General features: G+C 41.1%; 2 protein-coding genes across 2 annotated transcripts in view; both read left to right on the top strand.

The window, feature by feature from the left end:
- matn4 (matrilin 4) overlaps positions 1 to 10,270 on the top strand; it is a 20,259-nt gene extending 9,989 nt beyond the window's left edge. Inside the window, exons 7-17 of the mRNA XM_058055563.2 lie at positions 630 to 752; positions 835 to 957; positions 1,040 to 1,162; positions 2,256 to 2,378; positions 5,250 to 5,372; positions 5,435 to 5,532; positions 5,622 to 5,753; positions 6,611 to 6,794; positions 6,868 to 7,020; positions 7,087 to 7,189; positions 9,772 to 10,270. Coding sequence (XP_057911546.2) covers positions 630 to 752; positions 835 to 957; positions 1,040 to 1,162; positions 2,256 to 2,378; positions 5,250 to 5,372; positions 5,435 to 5,532; positions 5,622 to 5,753; positions 6,611 to 6,794; positions 6,868 to 7,020; positions 7,087 to 7,189; positions 9,772 to 9,832 — 1,346 coding nt within the window. The 3' untranslated portion in view covers positions 9,833 to 10,270. The remainder of the gene's footprint in view (positions 1 to 629; positions 753 to 834; positions 958 to 1,039; positions 1,163 to 2,255; positions 2,379 to 5,249; positions 5,373 to 5,434; positions 5,533 to 5,621; positions 5,754 to 6,610; positions 6,795 to 6,867; positions 7,021 to 7,086; positions 7,190 to 9,771) is intronic.
- Positions 10,271 to 18,207: 7,937 nt separating this feature from the next.
- Positions 18,208 to 19,194, top strand: LOC131106602 (odorant receptor 131-2-like). The gene is made up of 2 exons (XM_058055825.2): positions 18,208 to 18,357; positions 18,418 to 19,194. The coding sequence occupies exons 1-2, from the start codon at positions 18,208 to 18,210 to the stop codon at positions 19,192 to 19,194; spliced, it is 927 nt and encodes a 308-aa protein (XP_057911808.2).
- Positions 19,195 to 20,418: the final 1,224 nt, after the last annotated feature.

A 20,418-nucleotide genomic window follows, 5' to 3' on the forward strand; every position in this document is an offset into this window, starting at 1 on the left:
TCCATTTTTAAAAGTGAAGAACGTCTGGATCTGCGTGTTACGTCATATCTGAGCATGCGCTGAAAGAACGCACCCGGGATAAATTTAAACAGGAAAAGATCAAATTCAATCTTGCTAATATTTTATAATTAAACTCAGGACACGTTTTATATAGATATATATTTTCTTTTTTAATAAAACTGCACTTGTGAATAAAGTATAGAAGGGTTTAGATTCTGTTCCACAGATGGAGGTAATGCACACGAAAGCTGCTTGTCAACCGCCAATAAACAACAGAAGAAGAAAAACAACACAAACACGAAGAAGAAGGCACCCTGACAACTTACACAAGATACCTCAATTGGATTGGTTAAAGGAATATTCCATCCCTGTTCAATTCTTTCCGTTTGAGCAAATAAACCAAATGCAATTGGAATATTTGGGTCCATGTATACTATTGACATAATGGCTATTGACATAATATTTGCAAATGATGATTAATCAATGTTAATTATAAAAAGTGATATTGGATAATTCCTCACGGCACACCTGACGGTTTCTCAAGGTACACTAGTGTGCCGCGGCACAGTGGTTGAAAATCACTGGCCTGGGCTACAACAGTCTTTAATGACTGTGTGTGTGTTGTGCAGCTATAGACTTGTGTGCCGAGGGCAAACACAACTGTGAGCAGATCTGTGTCAGCTCACCTGGTGTCTTCACATGCGACTGTAATGAAGGCTTTATGCTCAACAGCGACAAGAAAACGTGCACAAGTGGGTCTCAGTTCATGTTGTTGTTGTCAGTGTGTGTGTGTCATTAACAATAAATTTATTGTCAACACTTCGGTGACCACAGTGATGGACTACTGCTCGTTTGGGAATCACACGTGTGATCACGAGTGTGTGAGTGTTCTCAAAGGCTTTCAGTGTCGCTGCAATGATGGCTACAAGTTGCTGGACGACGGCAGGAGCTGCCGGGGTGAACAAACACACACACAAATGTGCACACACACTGACACATGCACCTCCGACCATGCTGTGTGTATGTGTGTGTTGCGCAGCTACGGACCTGTGCGTTGAGGGCAAACATGATTGTGAGCAGATCTGTGTCAGCTCGCCCGGCGTCTTCACGTGCGACTGTAACGACGGCTTCGCTCTCGACAAGGACAAGAAGACATGCAAACGTCAGTCAGACACACACAAATAAACACTAATAAAAACACTTTGGAAGAAACTAACTAACATTTGTCACGGTTCTCAATGTTGGTTCATTCTCTCTGAATGGACTTTAAAGGTTCTGTCTGTGCTTGTGTGGGTTCTTTCCTCCCACAATCCAAAAACATGCAATATACAATGGATATTTTACTGTAAAGCAGGGGTCTCAAACTCAATTTACCTGAGGGCCACTGGAGCTAGGGTCTGGGCAAGGGTCAGGTATTCAAACAAAAAAACGCATTTATTAAAACCAGAAAAATTCAGTGCTTTTGGTTCCGACTTTCTACAATAAAAGCTCTGATAAAACATTCCACTGTTAATAATAATAAGATGAAAAATAAATAAATAAACAAATCAAGAATAAAGAAAATCAATCAATCAGTAATAAATAAATAGAATAATAATAAAACAGCAAATAATAAAAACTTAAGAAACCACATATAGTTGGTGGGTAGACAAATTATTTTTTTCAGATTAAAATGAACAAAGCATTATTAGAGCCCTGTAGACATGACAAAACACGACTATAGTCACATTTATACTCTTTTTATTTACAACATATTGCGTAACTGCAGGGTCTTGAGACACATGCTAACTCGCAAACTAGAGAGGTAGTGACCTAAACGGTAGCCTTCAAGTTATTTCCTTTCAACTTAAATAGCCAAAAATTTACCACTTCCACACGGATAACTATTAACAGTTATTTAACCTTTAACATGAACATTAATCAAACGTAATAATTTTTTCTGGGTACATGATACCATACAGCATCCATATCAAACTTACATTAACTAACATTAAACTTTCATATCAAGGTGGGGGCCTCAAACTAGTGTCCTGCGGGCCACATTTGGCCCACGGGCTGCGTGTTTGAGACCCCTGATCTAAAGGGTCCATACGTGTGTGACTGGCTGCGTCACTCTGATTGACAGGTAATCAGTCCAGGTTGCAGCCCACCTCTTACCCTAAGTTAGCACTCCAGGCCTGTAGGTGGCATTATTGTAATGTACAGGCATTACATTAAGTTTTAATGGTACGTGTGTGTTTGTGTGTGTTGTGCAGCTATTGACCTGTGCGTTGAGGGCAAACACGATTGTGAGCAGATCTGCGTGAGCGCGCCCGGCGTCTTCACATGCGACTGTAACGAAGGCTTCACTCTCAACAAGGACAAGAAGACATGCAAACGTCGGTGAATTAAAATTATTGTACTTTTTTTAGCTCATTTTTAGCTAAAAGACTTTCTCCATCCAGATAAACAGTTTTTAACATGATCATTATGAAACGTTGGGAGGAATTGGCACTTTCGGTTGTGGGTACTAAGCACCGTAGTCATGTGACTGAAGGGGCAAAGCTGGACACACTGCAGTGCAGGGCTCGACAATAACGATGTACCGATGGCCCGGGGCAAGTTAAAACAAAATTCGGGCAAGTAAATCCAATCAGTGATATTCCCGTCGGGCAAGTGTACTTTGGCATGCCATACTGCCAAGAGTTTTTTTAAAAGCAGTTCTTGTTGGGTGTTGGTAAAACACGGACTGCGTAATTCTGGTGGTAATTTGCAAACCAATCCTTGCAAATCTTGAAATGGACCAATCAGAATTGTTTATTTAGACCGCGGTCCGCAGTCCAGTTCTTGTTCGCGATCAACCAATCAGCGATGGTTTGACTAGGAAAACATCTATCATGGCGTCCCTGCCAACATTGTCTAATTCTTCAACAACTTCTGGTAGCAGGGCCTAGTGGAAAAAAAAAGTTTCTCCTCTCATTCAGTGTGGAAGTGGTAAGTTTTGGCTTCTTTGTCCTTCTCCCCACTCCGTTTGAAAAACTTTCTGAGGTTTACAATAAGTAAACTGGAGAGTCTAACTAGTTGGCTCGCTAGTTTGTGATGGCTGTCTGTATTGAAGCAGGTTTTCAATGCCCTAACAAAAATATTCAGTTTTTTATTTAATATATTAACACCTGCACAAACATAGTTCAGTTCCAAATAGGAAAACAGTGAAAAGTTATTGGTGTTATCTTTGTAAATCAATTCTTATATTGATGTAAGCAACTTATTTTTGTGTTGTTTATGTTGGTATAGTTATTTAGATATTTCCGCTGTCACAAAAGCAAAAAATATTTGTGTCAAAGTGAAAGTTATGGTTGAAATGTTTTTTCTCCCTTTTTTAGTTGATATTTTCCTAAAACTTGTCTATATTCTACTGCTGATTACTAAAGAACGGAAGAGGGAGAAAAGAAAACCTTTTTTAAGAGTTTAATCTCTCTTTTGGTAGGTTCCATGTTTATACAGTCATTATTCTGTGTGTCTTGAAAGGCAGGGCTTGACAATAACGATGTACCGATGGCCCGGGGCAAGTTAAAACAAAATTGGGGCAAGTAAATCCAATCAGTGATATTCCCGTCGGGGCAAGTGCACTTTTGGCATGCCATACTGTTTTTTTAAAAGTGGTTCTTGTTGGGTGTTGGTAAAACACGGACTGCGTAATTCCGGTGGTAATTTGCAAACCAATCCTTGCAAATCTTGAAATGGACCAATCAGAATCGTTTATTTAGACCGTGGTCCGTGTTTTACCCACACCCGTTCTTGTTCACGATCAACCAATCAGCGATGGTTTGACTAGGAAAACATCTATCATGGCGTCCCTGGTCTAATTCTTCAACCACAGCAAAAAGTGATGAAACAGTGCCTCGTAAACAAGTATTTTATTAGCGGCAGCAAATCAAATGATGGCACAGGTGAGTGAATCACATTGCTGTGACAATTTGAAGTGGTCACAATGAAACACCACCGATTAGATCTGTAAGATTTTAAGTTGGAACAAATGGCCTCTTACTAGCCTGGGATAGCCATAGCAGCTAAAATGCACACCAGACATGGGCTTGAGAGCGCTTCAAGTTTATTTCACCAGACCGTGCAACAGCATTTCCCCCAGCACACACAACAGGCCTCTCCAAACAATTCACCCAGCCCCTTTTACCCGTGAAGGGCCAACCATAGTTCCCAATGAGCGGGTGAGGCAATACGTCTAAAAGGTACCCTATTTACATTTATAACACCCTTCTTTTATATTACAAAAGTCTTTCATGAGTCCCACACAGAAGTTTCACGTCCTGTATACATTTAAGCACTCAATTACACATAACAACTTAGATTACCGAACTACCACCCAGTTAATCCCCCCCTCCTCCAGGTGACACTTGGGAGAGTACAATTAAGGCAATCAGCCTCTGGCCTGCACTCACATGGGCGCGCTTCCATGTTTGTGCCCCGATCAATCACCTCACAAAAAAAAGGAGAAACTGATGAGAAATTAGGAATAAAACCAATGACTTGTAAATGAAAAACTAACTAACTAAAGTGGCAATTAAACAACTTAAATAGCAAAATATAATTAAAGTACTAACCAGAATATATGTAAATAACAAAAGCCAACTATATACACAAATAGAAACATGGCAGTGTGGGTGGGACATACACCTGATCAGTGAGGGAGGATTGGCAGCTCCCTCTCAAGATCACAATACCAAGTGCTGATTTTGCACAAGCAAAATCTAGCACTTCCATTTCTCTGTGTATTTTTCTCACCTTTGCTTCACAAATTATTGTTTGACCATTGAGCATTTTTTTGTGCATTAAAAACACTTTACGAGTACACAAATGTGTCTATTCAATAATGTTTCATTGTGGCGCACAACTTATAAATATCACTGCTTACTACAACTACGATGTGTAAGGCAGTATGGCATGCCATGTTAACATACATCGCCATTTCTTTTCATTTTACATGGGGCAAGTTCGGGCAAGTAGTTCTCACCTTAAGGATTCCCCATGGGCAAGTCATTTTGGTTTTTAATGTAGAGCCCTGCAGTGTGTTAAATGGTGGACAGAGAATTTCCTGAATGGGAAGAAGACAAAGTTGAAAAATGGGTGATTGGCGCCTGGTACTATTCACCATATGATGATATGATATTTATAGAGCAGAACCCACCTACACATTACACATATCCAAAATGTCCGTCTCCTAGTGTGGGCTTAAAGTCTTTGTTCACATGTAGACTTGGACCTGTGTAACACACTGGATCACGGATGCGAGCACCGGTGTGTCAGCACTCCGGGGTCGTACTACTGCATGTGTCCTGAAGGTCAGCTTCTGCAGGAGGACGGCAAGAAATGCGGCAGTAAGTTGGACTTGTCAGTCTCGCAAAAAACAGACGATAAACTCTGTTTTTGTGTCCTCCAGCCTGTAAGACAGCCAACATCGACTTGGTTCTTCTAATCGATGGATCCAAGAGTGTTCGCCCTCAGAACTTTGAGCTCGTGAAGAAGTTTGTGAACCAGGTGAGGTTGCAGTCATGTTGTCTAAATTGTTTACTGTGGGATTGATGGAGATTTTGGAGATCTTATGCCGTACTTCTGCTGTCCTCCAGGTGGTTGACACTCTGGATGTATCTGCTCATGGTACCAGAGTGGGTTTGGTCCAATATTCGAGTCGCGTCAGGACCGAGTTCCCCCTCAACATGTACCATACAGCCGATGAGATCAAAGCTGCAGTCATGAAGGTAACAATGACGCCACAGCTTTGACTGTGGAAACATCTAAAACAAGGGTCTCAAACTCTATTTACTTGGGGGCCACTAAAGGTCGGGTCTGGGTGAGACTGGGCCGCATCAGGTTTTCAAACCCCCCCCCCCAAAAAACGCATTTATTAAAAACACATAAAAAAAAACAACATTAAAAAACTTCGCTTTGGTTCCAATTTTGTACAAGAAAAGCTCTGATAAAACATTCCACTGATCTCAAATATCTTTTATTTTTCTACACAAAATGAGATGAAAAATAAATAAACAAATCAAGAATAAAAAAAATCAATCAATCAGTAATAAATAAATAAATACATAAAATAATAATAATAAAAGGGCAAATAATAAAAACTTAAGAAACCACATATAGTTGGTGGGTCGACAAATTATTTTTTTCAGATTAAAATGAACAAAGCATTATTAGAGCCCTGTAGACATGACAAAACACGACTATAGTCACATTTATACTCTTTTTATTTACAACATATTGCGCAACTGCAGGGTCTTGAGACACATGCTAACTCGCAAACTAGAGAGCTAGCGACCTAAACGGTAGCCTTCAAGTTATTTCCTTTAAACTTAAATAGCCAAAAACGTACCACTTCCACACGGATAGGGAGGATAACTATTAACAGTTATTTAACCTTTAACATGAACATTAATCAAAGGTAATAATTTTTTCTGGGTACATGATACCATACAGCATCCATATCAAACTTGCGTGGGCCGCACTAACATTAAACTTTCATATCAAGGCAGGGGCCTCAAACTAGTGTCCTGCGGGCCACATTTGGCCCGCGGGCCGCTTTCATTTGGAAACATCTGCCTGCCGACAGGTTCAATACATGGAGAAAGGGACCATGACGGGCCTGGCGCTGAAGCACATGTTGGAGAACAGCTTCTCTGAGGCGGAGGGTGCTCGTCCTTCTGCTCGCAACATTCCCCGAATCGGACTGGTCTTCACGGATGGACGCTCCCAGGACGACATCACAGAATACGCCAAGAAGGCTAAAGAAGCCGGTGAGCTTCTCAAATATGGAATACTACATTTTCCCTATGGATCAATGGAATGTGTTTCCATGCTGTCTGGCAGGAATTACTATGTATGCTGTGGGTGTGGGCAAAGCTGTGGAGGACGAGCTTCGGGAAATCGCCTCAGAACCTGTGGAGAAACATTTCTACTACACTACCGACTTCAGTGCCATCAGCACCATCGCAGAGAACCTCAAACTCAACGTGTGCCCAGGTAGGACATTCTGTTCACGCAGACATTTGACTAACAGACCTCATTTGCATACTCGTTATGCTGCAGAGGAGAGTCAGGGCGAGATTGAGGTGAAGGACCCATGCGCCTGCGAGAGTCTGGTGGAGTTCCAGCAGGCCACCATGAGCAGCCTGGAGCAGCTCACGCAAAAACATATCCTTGTTGTTCTTTGCTTCCCATGAAAACAGACGTGTGCAATCTTTCTCCATTTTGAGCTCAGATATGTTGGACTTGAGAAAGGCATCCAAAAAGTTTGCTAAGATGAAGAGTGCTAACTCAGGACTCCAGTCCAAGTCCATAATCCTTCTCATCCTAACACGGAACACTTGTTCAAATGCAATCAGGCAGATAAAGTTCTCCTGGAATGCTCCAAATCCAGACTGAGGTCTACATTGTGGTCAGTGTAATAAGGGGCGCTTGGGAGACGCCGTATGGGGGGGAAATTAGAACAATTACAAAAAACAATGTAATGTAATGACAGGCCTCAGTCAGATTTTTTTTATGGTGCCCAAAATTCCTGGCAGAAATTCCACTTAGACCTGCTTTGAGAACATTTATGAGATAAAAAAGCAGCAGCAACACGGGTCCCCACTATGCGGTCTGGGTGCCATTGGAGGCCTGTGGCTGTCATTTTGTTAAATTGTTATTTGTTTTAATTGTATTTAGTGTTTCTAAAAAAAACAAGAAAACAACAACAAAAACAGAAAAATATCACGTGTAATTTTACAAGGATAAAGTCAAAATATAAAAAAAATAAAAGTTGTAATCTAGTGAGAGAAAATGTTAATTTTACAATAATAACATAATATTAGGCTGCGGACGAGATGAAAGTCAAACTATAAGTGGAATAAACTATATAATAATAATAATAATAAATAATGAAATAATAATAAATAATAAAATAAGTTTCCAACTATTTCAACTTTCCTCTTGTAATTCTGACAGGAAAGATGGAAAAATCAAACATAAAAAAATCAACAGCAGAAATTTAAGAAAAACCTATTTTATTATTATTATTATTATTATTTTTTAATGTTTGATTGTAATTCCTGTCAGAATTACAAGAGGAAAGTTGAAATAGTTGGAAAAATCAAACATAAAAAAATCAACAGCAGAAATTTAAGAAAAACTGTCATTTTATGAGAATAACGCCACATTGTAACAAGAAAATAAACAAAATTTTACAAAAATAAATGTCATTGTAATAGCATAGACATGAAATAGAAAAGAAAAAAATATGTTTTTTAAAGGGGACCTGTTAACCTGCTAATTTTGAGTTGTGGATTCCTATAAAGCAGCTACACACAATAACCAGCACAGACAGCTTTCTAATTATTCCAGAATCTGCACCTATGCAGCTGTATTTCTTTGGATTTCATGGTTCCAGCGAAAACGCTCTGGTGTTAACGTATTTCACCCATGGCCCGGCTCCAGGCACGCCCACTCCGCTGGGGTTGGTCACACGCCGGAGTTTATACAAACACTTTGTTCTGCTAACTTTCTAGGAGTTGATCAACAATACTGGAGTTGATAATTAACGGCAATGTCTCTTTTCAAAATGTCGGCTTTTAACAAACCATGTGTGTTTGATCCCGATTCCGATCCGGAAGTAGAAACTGGACAGTCCAAAGTTTCTCAACAAAATAGGTTTTGCTCCATGACAAAAAAAACAAAACACAGAGTTAGTCTATGGGCATCTTTAGGAATTGGAAACAAATGTGGCTTTTCTAGCAAGTAAATAGAGGAGTAGAGATTGGGGAGGGCACAGACTTATCTGGCTTCCCACCATGCCCATATAAGGAAGTCCTGCCCTTTGTGACATCACAAAGGGGCAGTTCAACTACGCCTTTTGAAACCGAGCGTTTGGGGCCATCCCAAACTTTTGTCAGGGAATACTTCCAATTGCGCAAACCTCATTATCTGAAACTTTGGCACGGTTTAACACAAGAATACAACATTAGAGAACAACATTCATTCATTTTCTACCGCTTTTTCCTCAAGAGAGGTCGCGGGGGTGCTGGAGCCTATCCCGAGCTGTCTTCGGGCGTGAGGCGGGGTACACCCAGCCAATCACAGGGCACATATAGACAAACAACCATTCACACTCACATTCATAACTATGAACAATTTGGAGTCGCCAATTAACCTAGCATGGTTTTGGAATGTGGGAGGAAACCGGAGTACCTGGAGAAAACCCACGCATGCACGGGGAGAACATGCAAACTCCACACAGAGATGGCTGAGGGTGGAAACCCTGGTCTCCTAGCTGTGAGGTCTGCGCGCTAACCACTAGACGGCCGTGCCGCCCTAGAGAACAACATGAGAAATAAAAAACTAAAGTTTTTGATTGACATTTTGGAAAATTAACGTCAGGGAAAAAATTACTTGGGGAAAAATACTATGGGGATAAAGTCAAAATATGGTGGAAATAAAGTTATAGTGCAACAAAGAGAAAGCAAGATTTATGAAAATTATTTAAAAAATTGAAATATTTGGAAATTGAAAAAAATAGGAAAAGGCACACAGAAAAGTTTATGATAATAGGCTTTTTCACCATGTCAAAAAATTGACATTGAAATTTTGTGGCCCTTGCATCCTTTCATTTTCCAATATGTGGCCCTTGCTCAAAAAGGTTTGTACACCCCCGTTCTAGAACAACCTTTTTATCCACACTATTTGTGTCCAATACTTCTTTTATCAAGTCCAAAGCAACTCTTCCTTAGCGGAGAATCCACTGACAGCAATGAGCGGCCGTCTGGAGCAGCTTGAGAACCAGCTCCTGACTAGGAAGTGATGCAGTCGTTACGGCGACCCAGAGACAGAAGACGACGCAGGAAGACGCCACATCCTTCAACGTGTGCAGAAGGCGATTTTAGAAACGGGCTACTCTGACACAAGCCATGCCCACTTTAGTCCCGCCATGGCGCCAAGCAGCCGCCACAGAACGAACAGCACGAGAGTGTCAGGAGATCACGTTTAGATGACACATCCTTCTCCGATGTTTACTTCTCTAACAGAAAGAGTCTTATTTTTACCACTCTGACAATGAAAACTTTCTTTTATCTTAAATGGGAAGACAGCAATTAAACTCTCGTTTTTGTGACTTTTCTATGAAATAATATTTCAGTCTCAAATGTATTCCCTTTTGTTTGTTTTTGGTGTATTTTTTGTATGGTTTGTATGTTATTGATGGATCCTCATATGCACATGAGGCAAATAAACGCCAACATGTTCCGTCAATATTCTGAGGCTTTCCATTATATAAAAGAATCATCAAAGTCAGCGCAAGTCAACTTTGTCTTGTGAAGAAAGTTTATGGAAAGGTGGTCCAAAGAGCAGCTCGGGGGTCAAAAAATTGCAGTCATTTTTCAATAAAGTCAAAATATTAATAGAAAAAAGTTATGAGAATAATGTAAAAAAGCATTATTTTAGTAGCATAGAGTTGAAATATTACATTTAAAAAACATTTTTAATATCCTATCATATGAGAACAATCTGTAGATTGTTTGGTAGACCCAGAGATGTTCGGTTCAATTCCTGATTTGAGCTCAAACTTCCAATTTACTCTTAATTTAATTCTATACTTTTTAAGCATATTTCCACAGCATTTCAGTCCAGCTTCAGCTTCCGAATGGCTCCTGTCTTCATTCAAAACTTTGCACAAAACTTTTTGCACCTTTTCAAAGCGTTCAGTTTCGCTTCAGCTTTTCAGAATTCACTCGTAATGTCTGCTGACATTGCGTCATCTAGTTTAAGAATATATCATTAATTCATATCAATTATGTGTTATTTTAGTGCTACCTTTATTTTTTGAACAGTATAACTTCTTAGCACAACAACATATGTTGCTTTAGAAAATATCAAAGTTGCATCTTTTCATTTTTCACTATGTGGCCCTTGCTTGAAAAAGCTGTTTTACGGCCTAAACAATTAAGGTACTGTGGGAGCAGGATAATCCCTGGGATTTTTAAAGAGCAAGTCTGCAGGGATGGATGCTGCAAGAAACACAAAGCTGAAGCAACACGTTTTACCCAGCAGGGGATGCTCGATGCAGGTCCTACGAGAGGACGACACAGGAGACCTTTTTGGTAGACAAACAGTCACCAATGTCACCTTCAAAACAACTAACAACTTGTTGATCAGGGCAGAGACTGGAATTTCATTCCCAATAGAGACATTTCACAATAAAAGCTTTCTGTACAACATAAGATAAAAATGCTGCAATATGCAATACAAGTCATAACAATACAATTAAAAAATTGTTATCTCAACAAAAGAGGTATTTAAAAATATGCCTTCATGCCACTTATAGCTTGCTAGGGTCGCCAGCCAATCACAGGGCACATATAGACAAACAACCATTCACAATCACATTCATACCTATGGACAATTTGGAGTTGCCAATTAACCACAAATTTCCCCACTGAGGGACGAATAAAGGCATATCTTAATCTTAACCTAATAGTTATGTTTTTCTTGGACTGTGAGTGGAAAAAAAGCCTCCATGAATGGGGGAAACATTTAAAATCCACACAGAGACGCCCTCAGTAGAGATTCGAACCCAGATCTTTTCGATCTCCTGACTGTGTGGCCAAGATGCTAATCCCTCTGCCATTATGTGGCCCTGAAAGAAACATATTCAATTAAAAATATTAAAGGAAGACACCTCCCTGCTGGGAAAACCAGCATACGTTATTTTGTTTTTTGTGCAGGAAGCTGGTCTATGCTGGTCTGGAGGACTGGTCTATACATTTTGTTTCCAGCAGGGCTGTAAATTGCATATTTAAAATCCAAAGTCCCAATTTGGAAGTCATTCCACACCACAGCATACCGAGGCAATCTATTAGCTTGGAGGCAGAAGTTGGCAGAAGTCTGCTTTTTTTCGAGATCATGGCTGCAAAAAACGTCAAAATGGGGCCAGAGAAGGTGGCAGCATTTTGGTAAAGAAGGTGAGGAACACAAATGCATATGAACTACAAAATGAACTACAAAACGAGCCACCGTGGAGATCAAAGGTCATGTTTTCAGTTGACATGTAACTTCCTACCCTGCGAGCCCACTAACGACCTCCGTTCTTTGTCTTCCAGGGAATCCACGGTCCTCACAAGGGAGCGGCTGACATTTCACTCGATCTCAGAGGAGACCCAACAAGAGCGGGAGTCACCTCAGTCATCATTAAAGCGCAGCCCTCATCACCTGACCTTTATGCCAGCAAAGACGCAGCATCAGTGGGACTTATTAACATCCCTCGGGTGACCCTCATTTGAGACAACCTCCACACAAACAAGGAAACTTGTCACTAAACTTCGACTTCAACTTGTTGTGTGACTTTGTGTACTATGCGTACTGCGCATTTGTCACAACAACGACAAATGGAGAGGAAGAACTGCGCATTTTCCCCTGCATGGTGCTGTCCCAATACTTTTGTCCACAGGGTATTAGCTGAGTGTTCGGTCATCCAGCTGAAGCGGATGTTCTGGCAGACTACTTCCAACTTTGCTATGACTGAAAACTAAAAACAACAACAAACCACTTCAGCAAAAATGAAAAATCTGCAGTAATATGACAAGAATAAAGTCAAAATATTGTAATCTAATGAGACCAGGGCTCTACATTAAAAACAAAAATTACTTGCCCATGGGGAATCCTGAAGGTGAGAACTACTTGCCAGAACTTGCCCCATGTAAAATGAAAAGACCGCCATAATGATATCATCTAATTTTTGTGGCATCACATGAGAATCTCAAATAAAGATGAAATGATAATCATTTCTTGTGGTTGTTTTCCGACATAGACCACTCGGCACTTTGCCTTTTATAAGTTGTGCACCACAACTAAACATTATTGAATAGACACATTTGTGTACTAGTAAAGTGTTTTGAATCCACAAAAAAATGCTCAATGGCCAAACAATAATTTGTGAAGCAAAGGTGAGAAAAATACACAGAGAAATGGAAGCGCTAGATTTTGTAGCTTGTGCTAAATCAGCACTTGGTATTGGATCTAATCGGTGGTGTTTCATTGTGACCACTTCAAATTGTCACAGCAATGTGATTCACTCACCTGTGCCATCATTTGATTTGCTGCCGCTAATAAAATACTTGTTTAGGAGGCACTGGTTCATCACTTTTTGCTGTTTTCCTTCACAAGTTGTTGAAGAATTAGACCATGTTGGCAGGGACGCCATGATAGATGTTTTCCTAGTCAAACCATCGCTGATTGGTTGATTGCGAACAAGAACGGGTGTGAGTAAAACGCAGACTGTGGACCGCGGTCTAAATAAACGATTCTGATTGGTCCATTTCAAGATTTGCAAGGATTGGTTTGCAAATTACCACCGGAATTACGCAGTCCGTGTTTTACCAACACCCAACAAGAACCGCTTTTAAAAAAACTCTTGGCAGTATGGCATGCCAAAGTGCACTTGCCCGACGGGAATATCACAGATTGGATTTACTTGCCCCAATTTTGTTTTAACTTGCCCCGGGCCAGCGGTACATCGTTATTGTCGAGCCCTGCCTTTCAAGACACACAGAATAATGACTGTATAAACATGGAACCTAGTAGTATGTGACAAGAATGAAGTCAAAATATTGTAATCTATTGAGACTTTGAGACTAATTTTGTAATATTATGAGGGCAAAAAATGAATATATGAATATATTTTTCAATAAAGTCCAAATATTAATAGAAAAAAGTTGTTATGAGAATAATGTAAAAAAGCATTATTTTAGTGGCATAGAGTTGAAATATTACATTTAAAAATATTTTTAATATACTATGATATGACAACAATCTGTAGAGATTGTTGTCAGAGATGTTTGGTAGACCCAGAGATGTTCGGTTCAATTCCTGATTTGAGCTCAAACTACCAATTTACTCTGAATTTAATTCTATACTTTTTAAGCATATTTCCACAGCATTTCCGTACAGCTTCAGCTTCGGAATGGCTCCTGTCTTCATTCAAAACTTTGCACAAAACTTTTTGCACCTTTTCAAAGCGTTTCAGTTTTGCTTCAGCTTTTCAGAGGGAAAAAAATGAATATATGAATATATTCATTTTACAAGCAAGGCATCTTGCAGTGTTCCATTGATGCTGAGGTTGGACGCAGTAACATTTTACATTTTTTAAAAGATCCTGAGCATTATGGAACAAAAAAGTCAAGTGACCTCATCGCCTTTGGCCTCCATTAGGGGGCTAAAAATATATTGGTCCCTTGTGGACTTTGCTTAGAGCTGCAAGCCGCGTTGAATGGCACCAAGCAACCCTATCCAACTCCAGTTTGCATGCATGTATGATAGATAAACACAACAAATATAGTATGGAAGGGCCTTCACAAACTCTGTGCTTGGGCCCTAATAATTAAGTAGGGTTGGTATATTTTATATATGATCTGTTGTGAAAAAAAATTCTTTTTTATCAGTTTTTATTACCTTTGCAAAACAAAGGGGTCAGAGAACACAGTATGCATGGTGGTCTGTAGGTGTCTTTCCAAGAGTGGCCTCTTGGCGGGAACTTTTATACTCCATAGCATGCAAATGAATTACATTACAAGAGAAAGGAGACATTCTTGTAACTCCCCCGATGCCGCCCTCATGTATGGGGGTTAGCCTACACACCCATTCTTCTGGCACCCATGCGAGATAACCTCCTAGAGTCAACCATTTGGTGGGACCTCCGGATGTCCCCTGTCCCTTGAAGGGGGAGCTTTCATCAAAGAATGACCTCCTCGGACACTGTCCCTAACCCCAGGTTACAGATAGCCTCCTGCTGCTTTGAAGGGATAGCAGGATGTGCTCGGATGAAAATGTTGAAGTTCTACAAAAGGCCGTAAAGTAATTCACAAAATGTGTAACCTATGTTATACCTGTGAAATATAAATTTTCCCATCACAGATCTGATACCAGTGCTAAATTCGTACTTTCAAAATGGTGCCCGTGCTTAAACGATGTTTACAAGGAAAACATACCCAATTTCGCCTAAGACAGGGGTCTCAAACTCAATTTACCTGGGGGCCACTGGAGCTAGGGTCTGGGAAAGGCTGGGCCGCATCAGGTTTTCCAAAAAAAAACAAAAAACGCATTTATTAAAAACAGAAAAATATACAAACTTTTTCAGTGCTTTGGTTCCGATTTTCTACAATAAAAGCTCTGATAAAACATTCCACTGTTCTCAAATATCTTAATTACTTAAAATATCTTAATTATTTCCTTTAAACTTTAATAGCCAAAAACTTACCACTTCCACACGGATAGGGAGGATAACTATTAACAGTTATTTAACCTCTAACATGAACATTAATCAAACGTAATAATTTTTTCTGGGTACATGATACAGGGATGGGAATGGCTTTGCTGAAAATCAGCTGAAAATAAGTCGGGGGTCTGGGGGCCACCCAGCCAGGTCCAGGGCGGAGCCCGGTAGGGGGCCTAGGGGGGCGAAGCCCCCCGGAAGCTCCCAACATTTCAGCTTTTGAGGGCACTAAAACTGGCATACAATGAAAGAAATATTAAGACCTCAAACAACAAAAATAAATGACTAAAAAACATGGAACAAACTGCATTCAAAGTAAAATTAATAGATTTCCATAGGTTTGAATATGTGACTCACAATTTCCTTTTAAACACGTACGTTGAAGTCAACACCAGGTAACTTAACATAGTCGTTTTCTTTTTGCAATCAGTGCATGCAAACGATCAGTCGCAACCTTCCTCTTTTCTGCTTTTTGATGTGCCAGTCTTGCAACTTTCGCTGCCTTCTCGTTTTTTTTCTTCTGCTCAGCTCTACTCTCTTTTTCATGTTCTCTCTTTCACCGTGTTCCGCCATTACGGGTTCACCGAACGCGTTTGAAACGCGACGTGTGATTGGCTGAAAGACACGATACAACCAATCACAGCAAGCCTACTAAACCAGCTCATTTTCTCGTCGACTTCGCGGCCAAGATGCCGCCTCGGCCCGATCGGACACGATATACCGAGACTGTACCTACACCTACCCCCCCCCCCCCCCCCCCACCCCCCACAATTTTCTCAACGAATTTACACGAATTACGAAAATGGACTTTTGCCAGAAAAATCCGCGGAATTCCGCGGATCCGCGGAAAATTCCCATCCCTGATGATACCATACAGCATCCATATCAAACTTGCGCGGGCCGCACTAACATTAAACTTTCATATCAAGGCGGGAGCCTCAAACTAGTGTCCTGCTGGCCACATTTGGCCCGCAGGCCGCGTGTTTGAGACCCCTGGTCTAAGACGATGCCTTTTTAAATTTTGTGACATGCAAGTTGAACAGAATAGTCACTTAAATACTTCAATAATAAAAATAAAGTGATAATTAGGTCATATATTTACCACTATGAAACAAAACCCAGCAAATCCAGCTGCAATACACAACAAAGGGAATGTGCAAACTCCCCCCTGCAGGATTTGACATTCTGTTGCAATGTTAATGACATATGAATTTTGGTCGTGAAACGAGATTGGGGTGTGAGGAGAGGGTGACACACGGTGCACACACACACACATGTACACAGATGCAGCATAAAAGGTGGCCACTCCGTGGGTGCACGGCACGAGTAGAGAGCTATGATCAGGTGAGTCGAACGCCTTCCTTTTCATCTTTGATTGGCTTTATTACACCTTTAGTCTATCTAGATCAGGGGTCAGCAACCCACGGCTCCAGAGCCGCATGTGGCTCTTTAACCTCTTTGTTGTGGCTCCCTTCACAATGCTGAAGTATTTTTTTTAACACCCAAATGGGGAAAATACGCATCTTTGAAAAAAATCTGACCAAAATTCCCTCCAAATCTGGCAGTTAATTAAAATTTTGGGAGACTCGCAATTTGCTCTGAATGTGAGCACGTCACTGCTTTTTTTAAATTATGTTTTGTGGCTCCAGTCTATTTTTCTTTAGTGAGCCAGGGGATAAAATGGCTCTTTTGATAGTAAAGGTTGCCGACCCCTGATCTAGATCTATGGAGTTAGCGGACCATTGATGTTCTTCTTTTCCTGACTGACATTGAGACCCACTGATGCTTGTATACAGTACTGTATATACAATCTTACTGTCATGCTACAGTTAGACTTTTTAGTATTGATGTTTTTTTCAATTTCACTGCTTTTCATGGACGTTTGCATCTTTTGCCTTGGGGACCATTACTGACTTCATGTCAGCTGATGTTTTAAGGTCAGTTTGGTTCATTTTGACTACAGTTGTGGGGAAATAAACATTACACTGCTTAGCTTTTGTTTAACAATTTTTAAAAAGTGAAAGAGTATCACCTGTGGGCCGGACTGAAGGCTCCGTATCAAAGGTGGAAGTGAGAGCGTTAGCCGTCTAGCACAACTCTTCAGGCTCAGGAAGTGACGTTGACCAAAGGTCATCCCCATAGCCGCACTGGCTAGCTTCTGTGACTGTAGTACTTGTAGAGGAAAAAAATTACAATTTCAAGTCAAAACAGAACCGTGTTCTTTGGGGGTCCAAGTCTTGTGGTTGTGCTGCAGTGTGAGGAAGATGAGGACATCACAGAGGCTGTGTTCACTCCTTAGTTCACTAACTATCGTTGGAGCAAAGACTATGCAGTCAGAATCATAAAAGTCACCATCAAAAATCTGCAGGTTGTTTTTTTGGTAAAATGTGAGCATTTACTGTGTTTTGTAGACTATATCTTGAATTTTATGTATAAAAATGTATATATAATTGTTTAACATGTTTTTTAAAATGTTCATTCATATTGACTGACGTGAACCAAGGAGTGAACATTACCGTAAACAGACGCAACAGTGATGTGGTATGAGATCAGAAGCTTGGTGAACATGCTTTAACTTGCTTGTTGGACATGGGTGGAATGGTTGGATCATCAGTCCTTCCATGACCATATCAAAGTATCCCTGGGCAAGATACTGAACCCCCAGTTGCTACTGATCCCCAGTCATCAGTAGGTAAATGTGGCAGCAGTGTCAAAGCGCTTTGAGGAACTTGAAGGGAAAAAAATTGCTATACAAGTGAAAATCCATTTTCATTTAGCCTATCCAGAACAAGATAGCGAATACAAGCGAGTGATGTATACAGTGTGGAAGTCAAGTGTGAACGTAGCATCTCCACCATGCATGCACACACCAATGCTAACTGTTTTGTCATCATTAGAGGTCGCTCTGGTCCGACATGAACGCACAGTTACCCAATGCGAGTGTGGTTGTGGAGTACCGAGACCCGTTCATCAAAGCAGTCATCAAAAATGTGATTGTGGTCGCGATCGGCTTGTCCATCAACTACATCAACATCGGCCTCATGCACACCTTCTGCAAACACCAGGTAATACTGATCTGAAAGAAAGATAAACCAAAGTGTGACATGGTTCTTCTCTGTGGTCAGATATTCTACACCAACCCTCGCTACATCCTCTTCTTCCACCTGGTGCTCAACGACATGATCCAGGTGAGCCTGACTGTGGTCCTCTTCGTCATCAGCTACACCCTCCACGAGATCAACATGTGTGTGTGCGCCACTTTCATCCTGCTGGCGGTCTTCGTCACTGAGAACACACCCCTCAACCTGGCCTGCATGGCGGCCGAGTGCTACATCGCCGTGTGCCTGCCGCTGCAGCACGCCAACGTCTGCACGGTCAACAGAACCCTCATTTTCATTGCTCTGATCTGGACCACCAGCATGATCTCGGTTCTGCCCGACCTCTTCGTCACGTTGGCCACCGAGCCGCTTGACTTCTTCTCTTCCAGGGTGTTCTGCCTCCGAAATAACGTCTTCCGCAACCCGCTGCTTACCAGGAAGCGGGACATCACCTACATCCTGTATCTGGTCCTGCTGTGGTTAGTCATATTCTACACGTACTTCAAGGTTCTCTACACGGCCAAAATGGCCAGCAAGGATGGCAAGAAGGCTCGGAAGACCATCCTGCTGCACGGCGTCCAAGTCCTCCTGTGCATGGCCACATACACCAGGCCGCTGCTCAAGGACGCTCTGCTGCGATGGTTCCCCCAAAATGCCAGCGACTCTCTCTTTGCTTGCTACATCATCGTGCACATCCTGCCTCGCTCCATCAGTCCCATCATCTACGGCGTGAGAGACAAATATTTCTGTAAATACCTCATGCGGTATGTGAGCTGCAGGAGCATGCGGCACCCGGACCACTGACTCCGAACAAAAGAAAAAGTCTTCATTGACTCTTTTTGACGCCACCAAATCAACAACAACAACAAAAAAGCCTCCTTAAAAATTCATAGAACGAGATTATATCCATAGTATCAAGGCTTACAGTGAAAAAGATAATTGTAGTATGAACAACTTCTAGTATTCCCTAATTGTGATGTACATTCAATTTATACCAAAAATAACTCCTCAGTCAAGCACACAGTACACAGAATAACACGATGTACATATAAAATATGCTAATAAAAAGAGTCAACTCAAGTACAAAACATATTTACTTTTATCCCTGTGGTTGTCTTGAACAATGGAAGGGGGAAGGGGTGTTGCAAGGAAAGGAGAGACTTATTGGAATATAAAAGGTGCCAAGGTAGTGGATGACTTTCTACCTTTTTAGAACAATTTCCAGGCTAGTCTGGAAGGAACCATCGCTTCTTCTCCTAGATTTCCTTGTAACAATGCACGGATCGGTGACGCTTTCTATTTAGGTGCTTGTAATAAGGCTTAATAAGTAGTAGTTAAAATTAAAGCATTTATAAGGCACCTCAAAATAAAGCGTTACCCCACAGATCCCATGACCCCTCTAGCATCCGTTAGCACCATGACGGTCGAGTGGTTGGAACCGAAATAGCGGCCAATATTAGTGGGTGGGTCTCCTCTATTTGCGTGTTTTAAGATGTTCATTTTCACAGGTGCATGGTCACTGTGAGAGACATAATCCGAAAAAGTCAGGAAATCACAATGCATGATTTTTTAACCCTCGTCTTGTGTTAGGTTCGGCACCAACCCGTTTTACATTTTAATGCATAAAAAGAATCACATAACATTTGTTCATAACAAATTTAAATATTAATCAATGAGAACACAACTGGGCCGCACGGTGGACGAGTGGTTTGCATGTAGGCCACACAGTCAGGAGATTGGGAAGACCTGGGTGTGGATCAGGGGACACCACTGTATCATTGTTACAAAGATTATCCAGCAAAATCTGTTATCGTGACAAGCCTGGTGAGCTCGAACGCGGGGGATCGTGGAGATCAAAGGTCACGTTTTCAGTTGACACTCCAAGACCCGTAAGTTTCTCCCCTGCGAGCCTGCTAATGACCTCCGTCTTTTGTCTTCCAGGGAGTGCGCGGCCCTCAAGGGAGCAGCTGACATTTCACTCAACCTCAAAGGAGACCCAACGAGGAGTCTCTTTAGTCGTCATTAAGG

The sequence above is a fragment of the Doryrhamphus excisus genome, linkage group LG18 (assembly GCF_037039965.1).
Source record: "Doryrhamphus excisus strain RoL-2023G ecotype Guam linkage group LG18, RoL_Dexc_Guam_v1.1, whole genome shotgun sequence".
In the NCBI taxonomy this organism is placed as follows: domain Eukaryota; kingdom Metazoa; phylum Chordata; class Actinopteri; order Syngnathiformes; family Syngnathidae; genus Doryrhamphus; species Doryrhamphus excisus.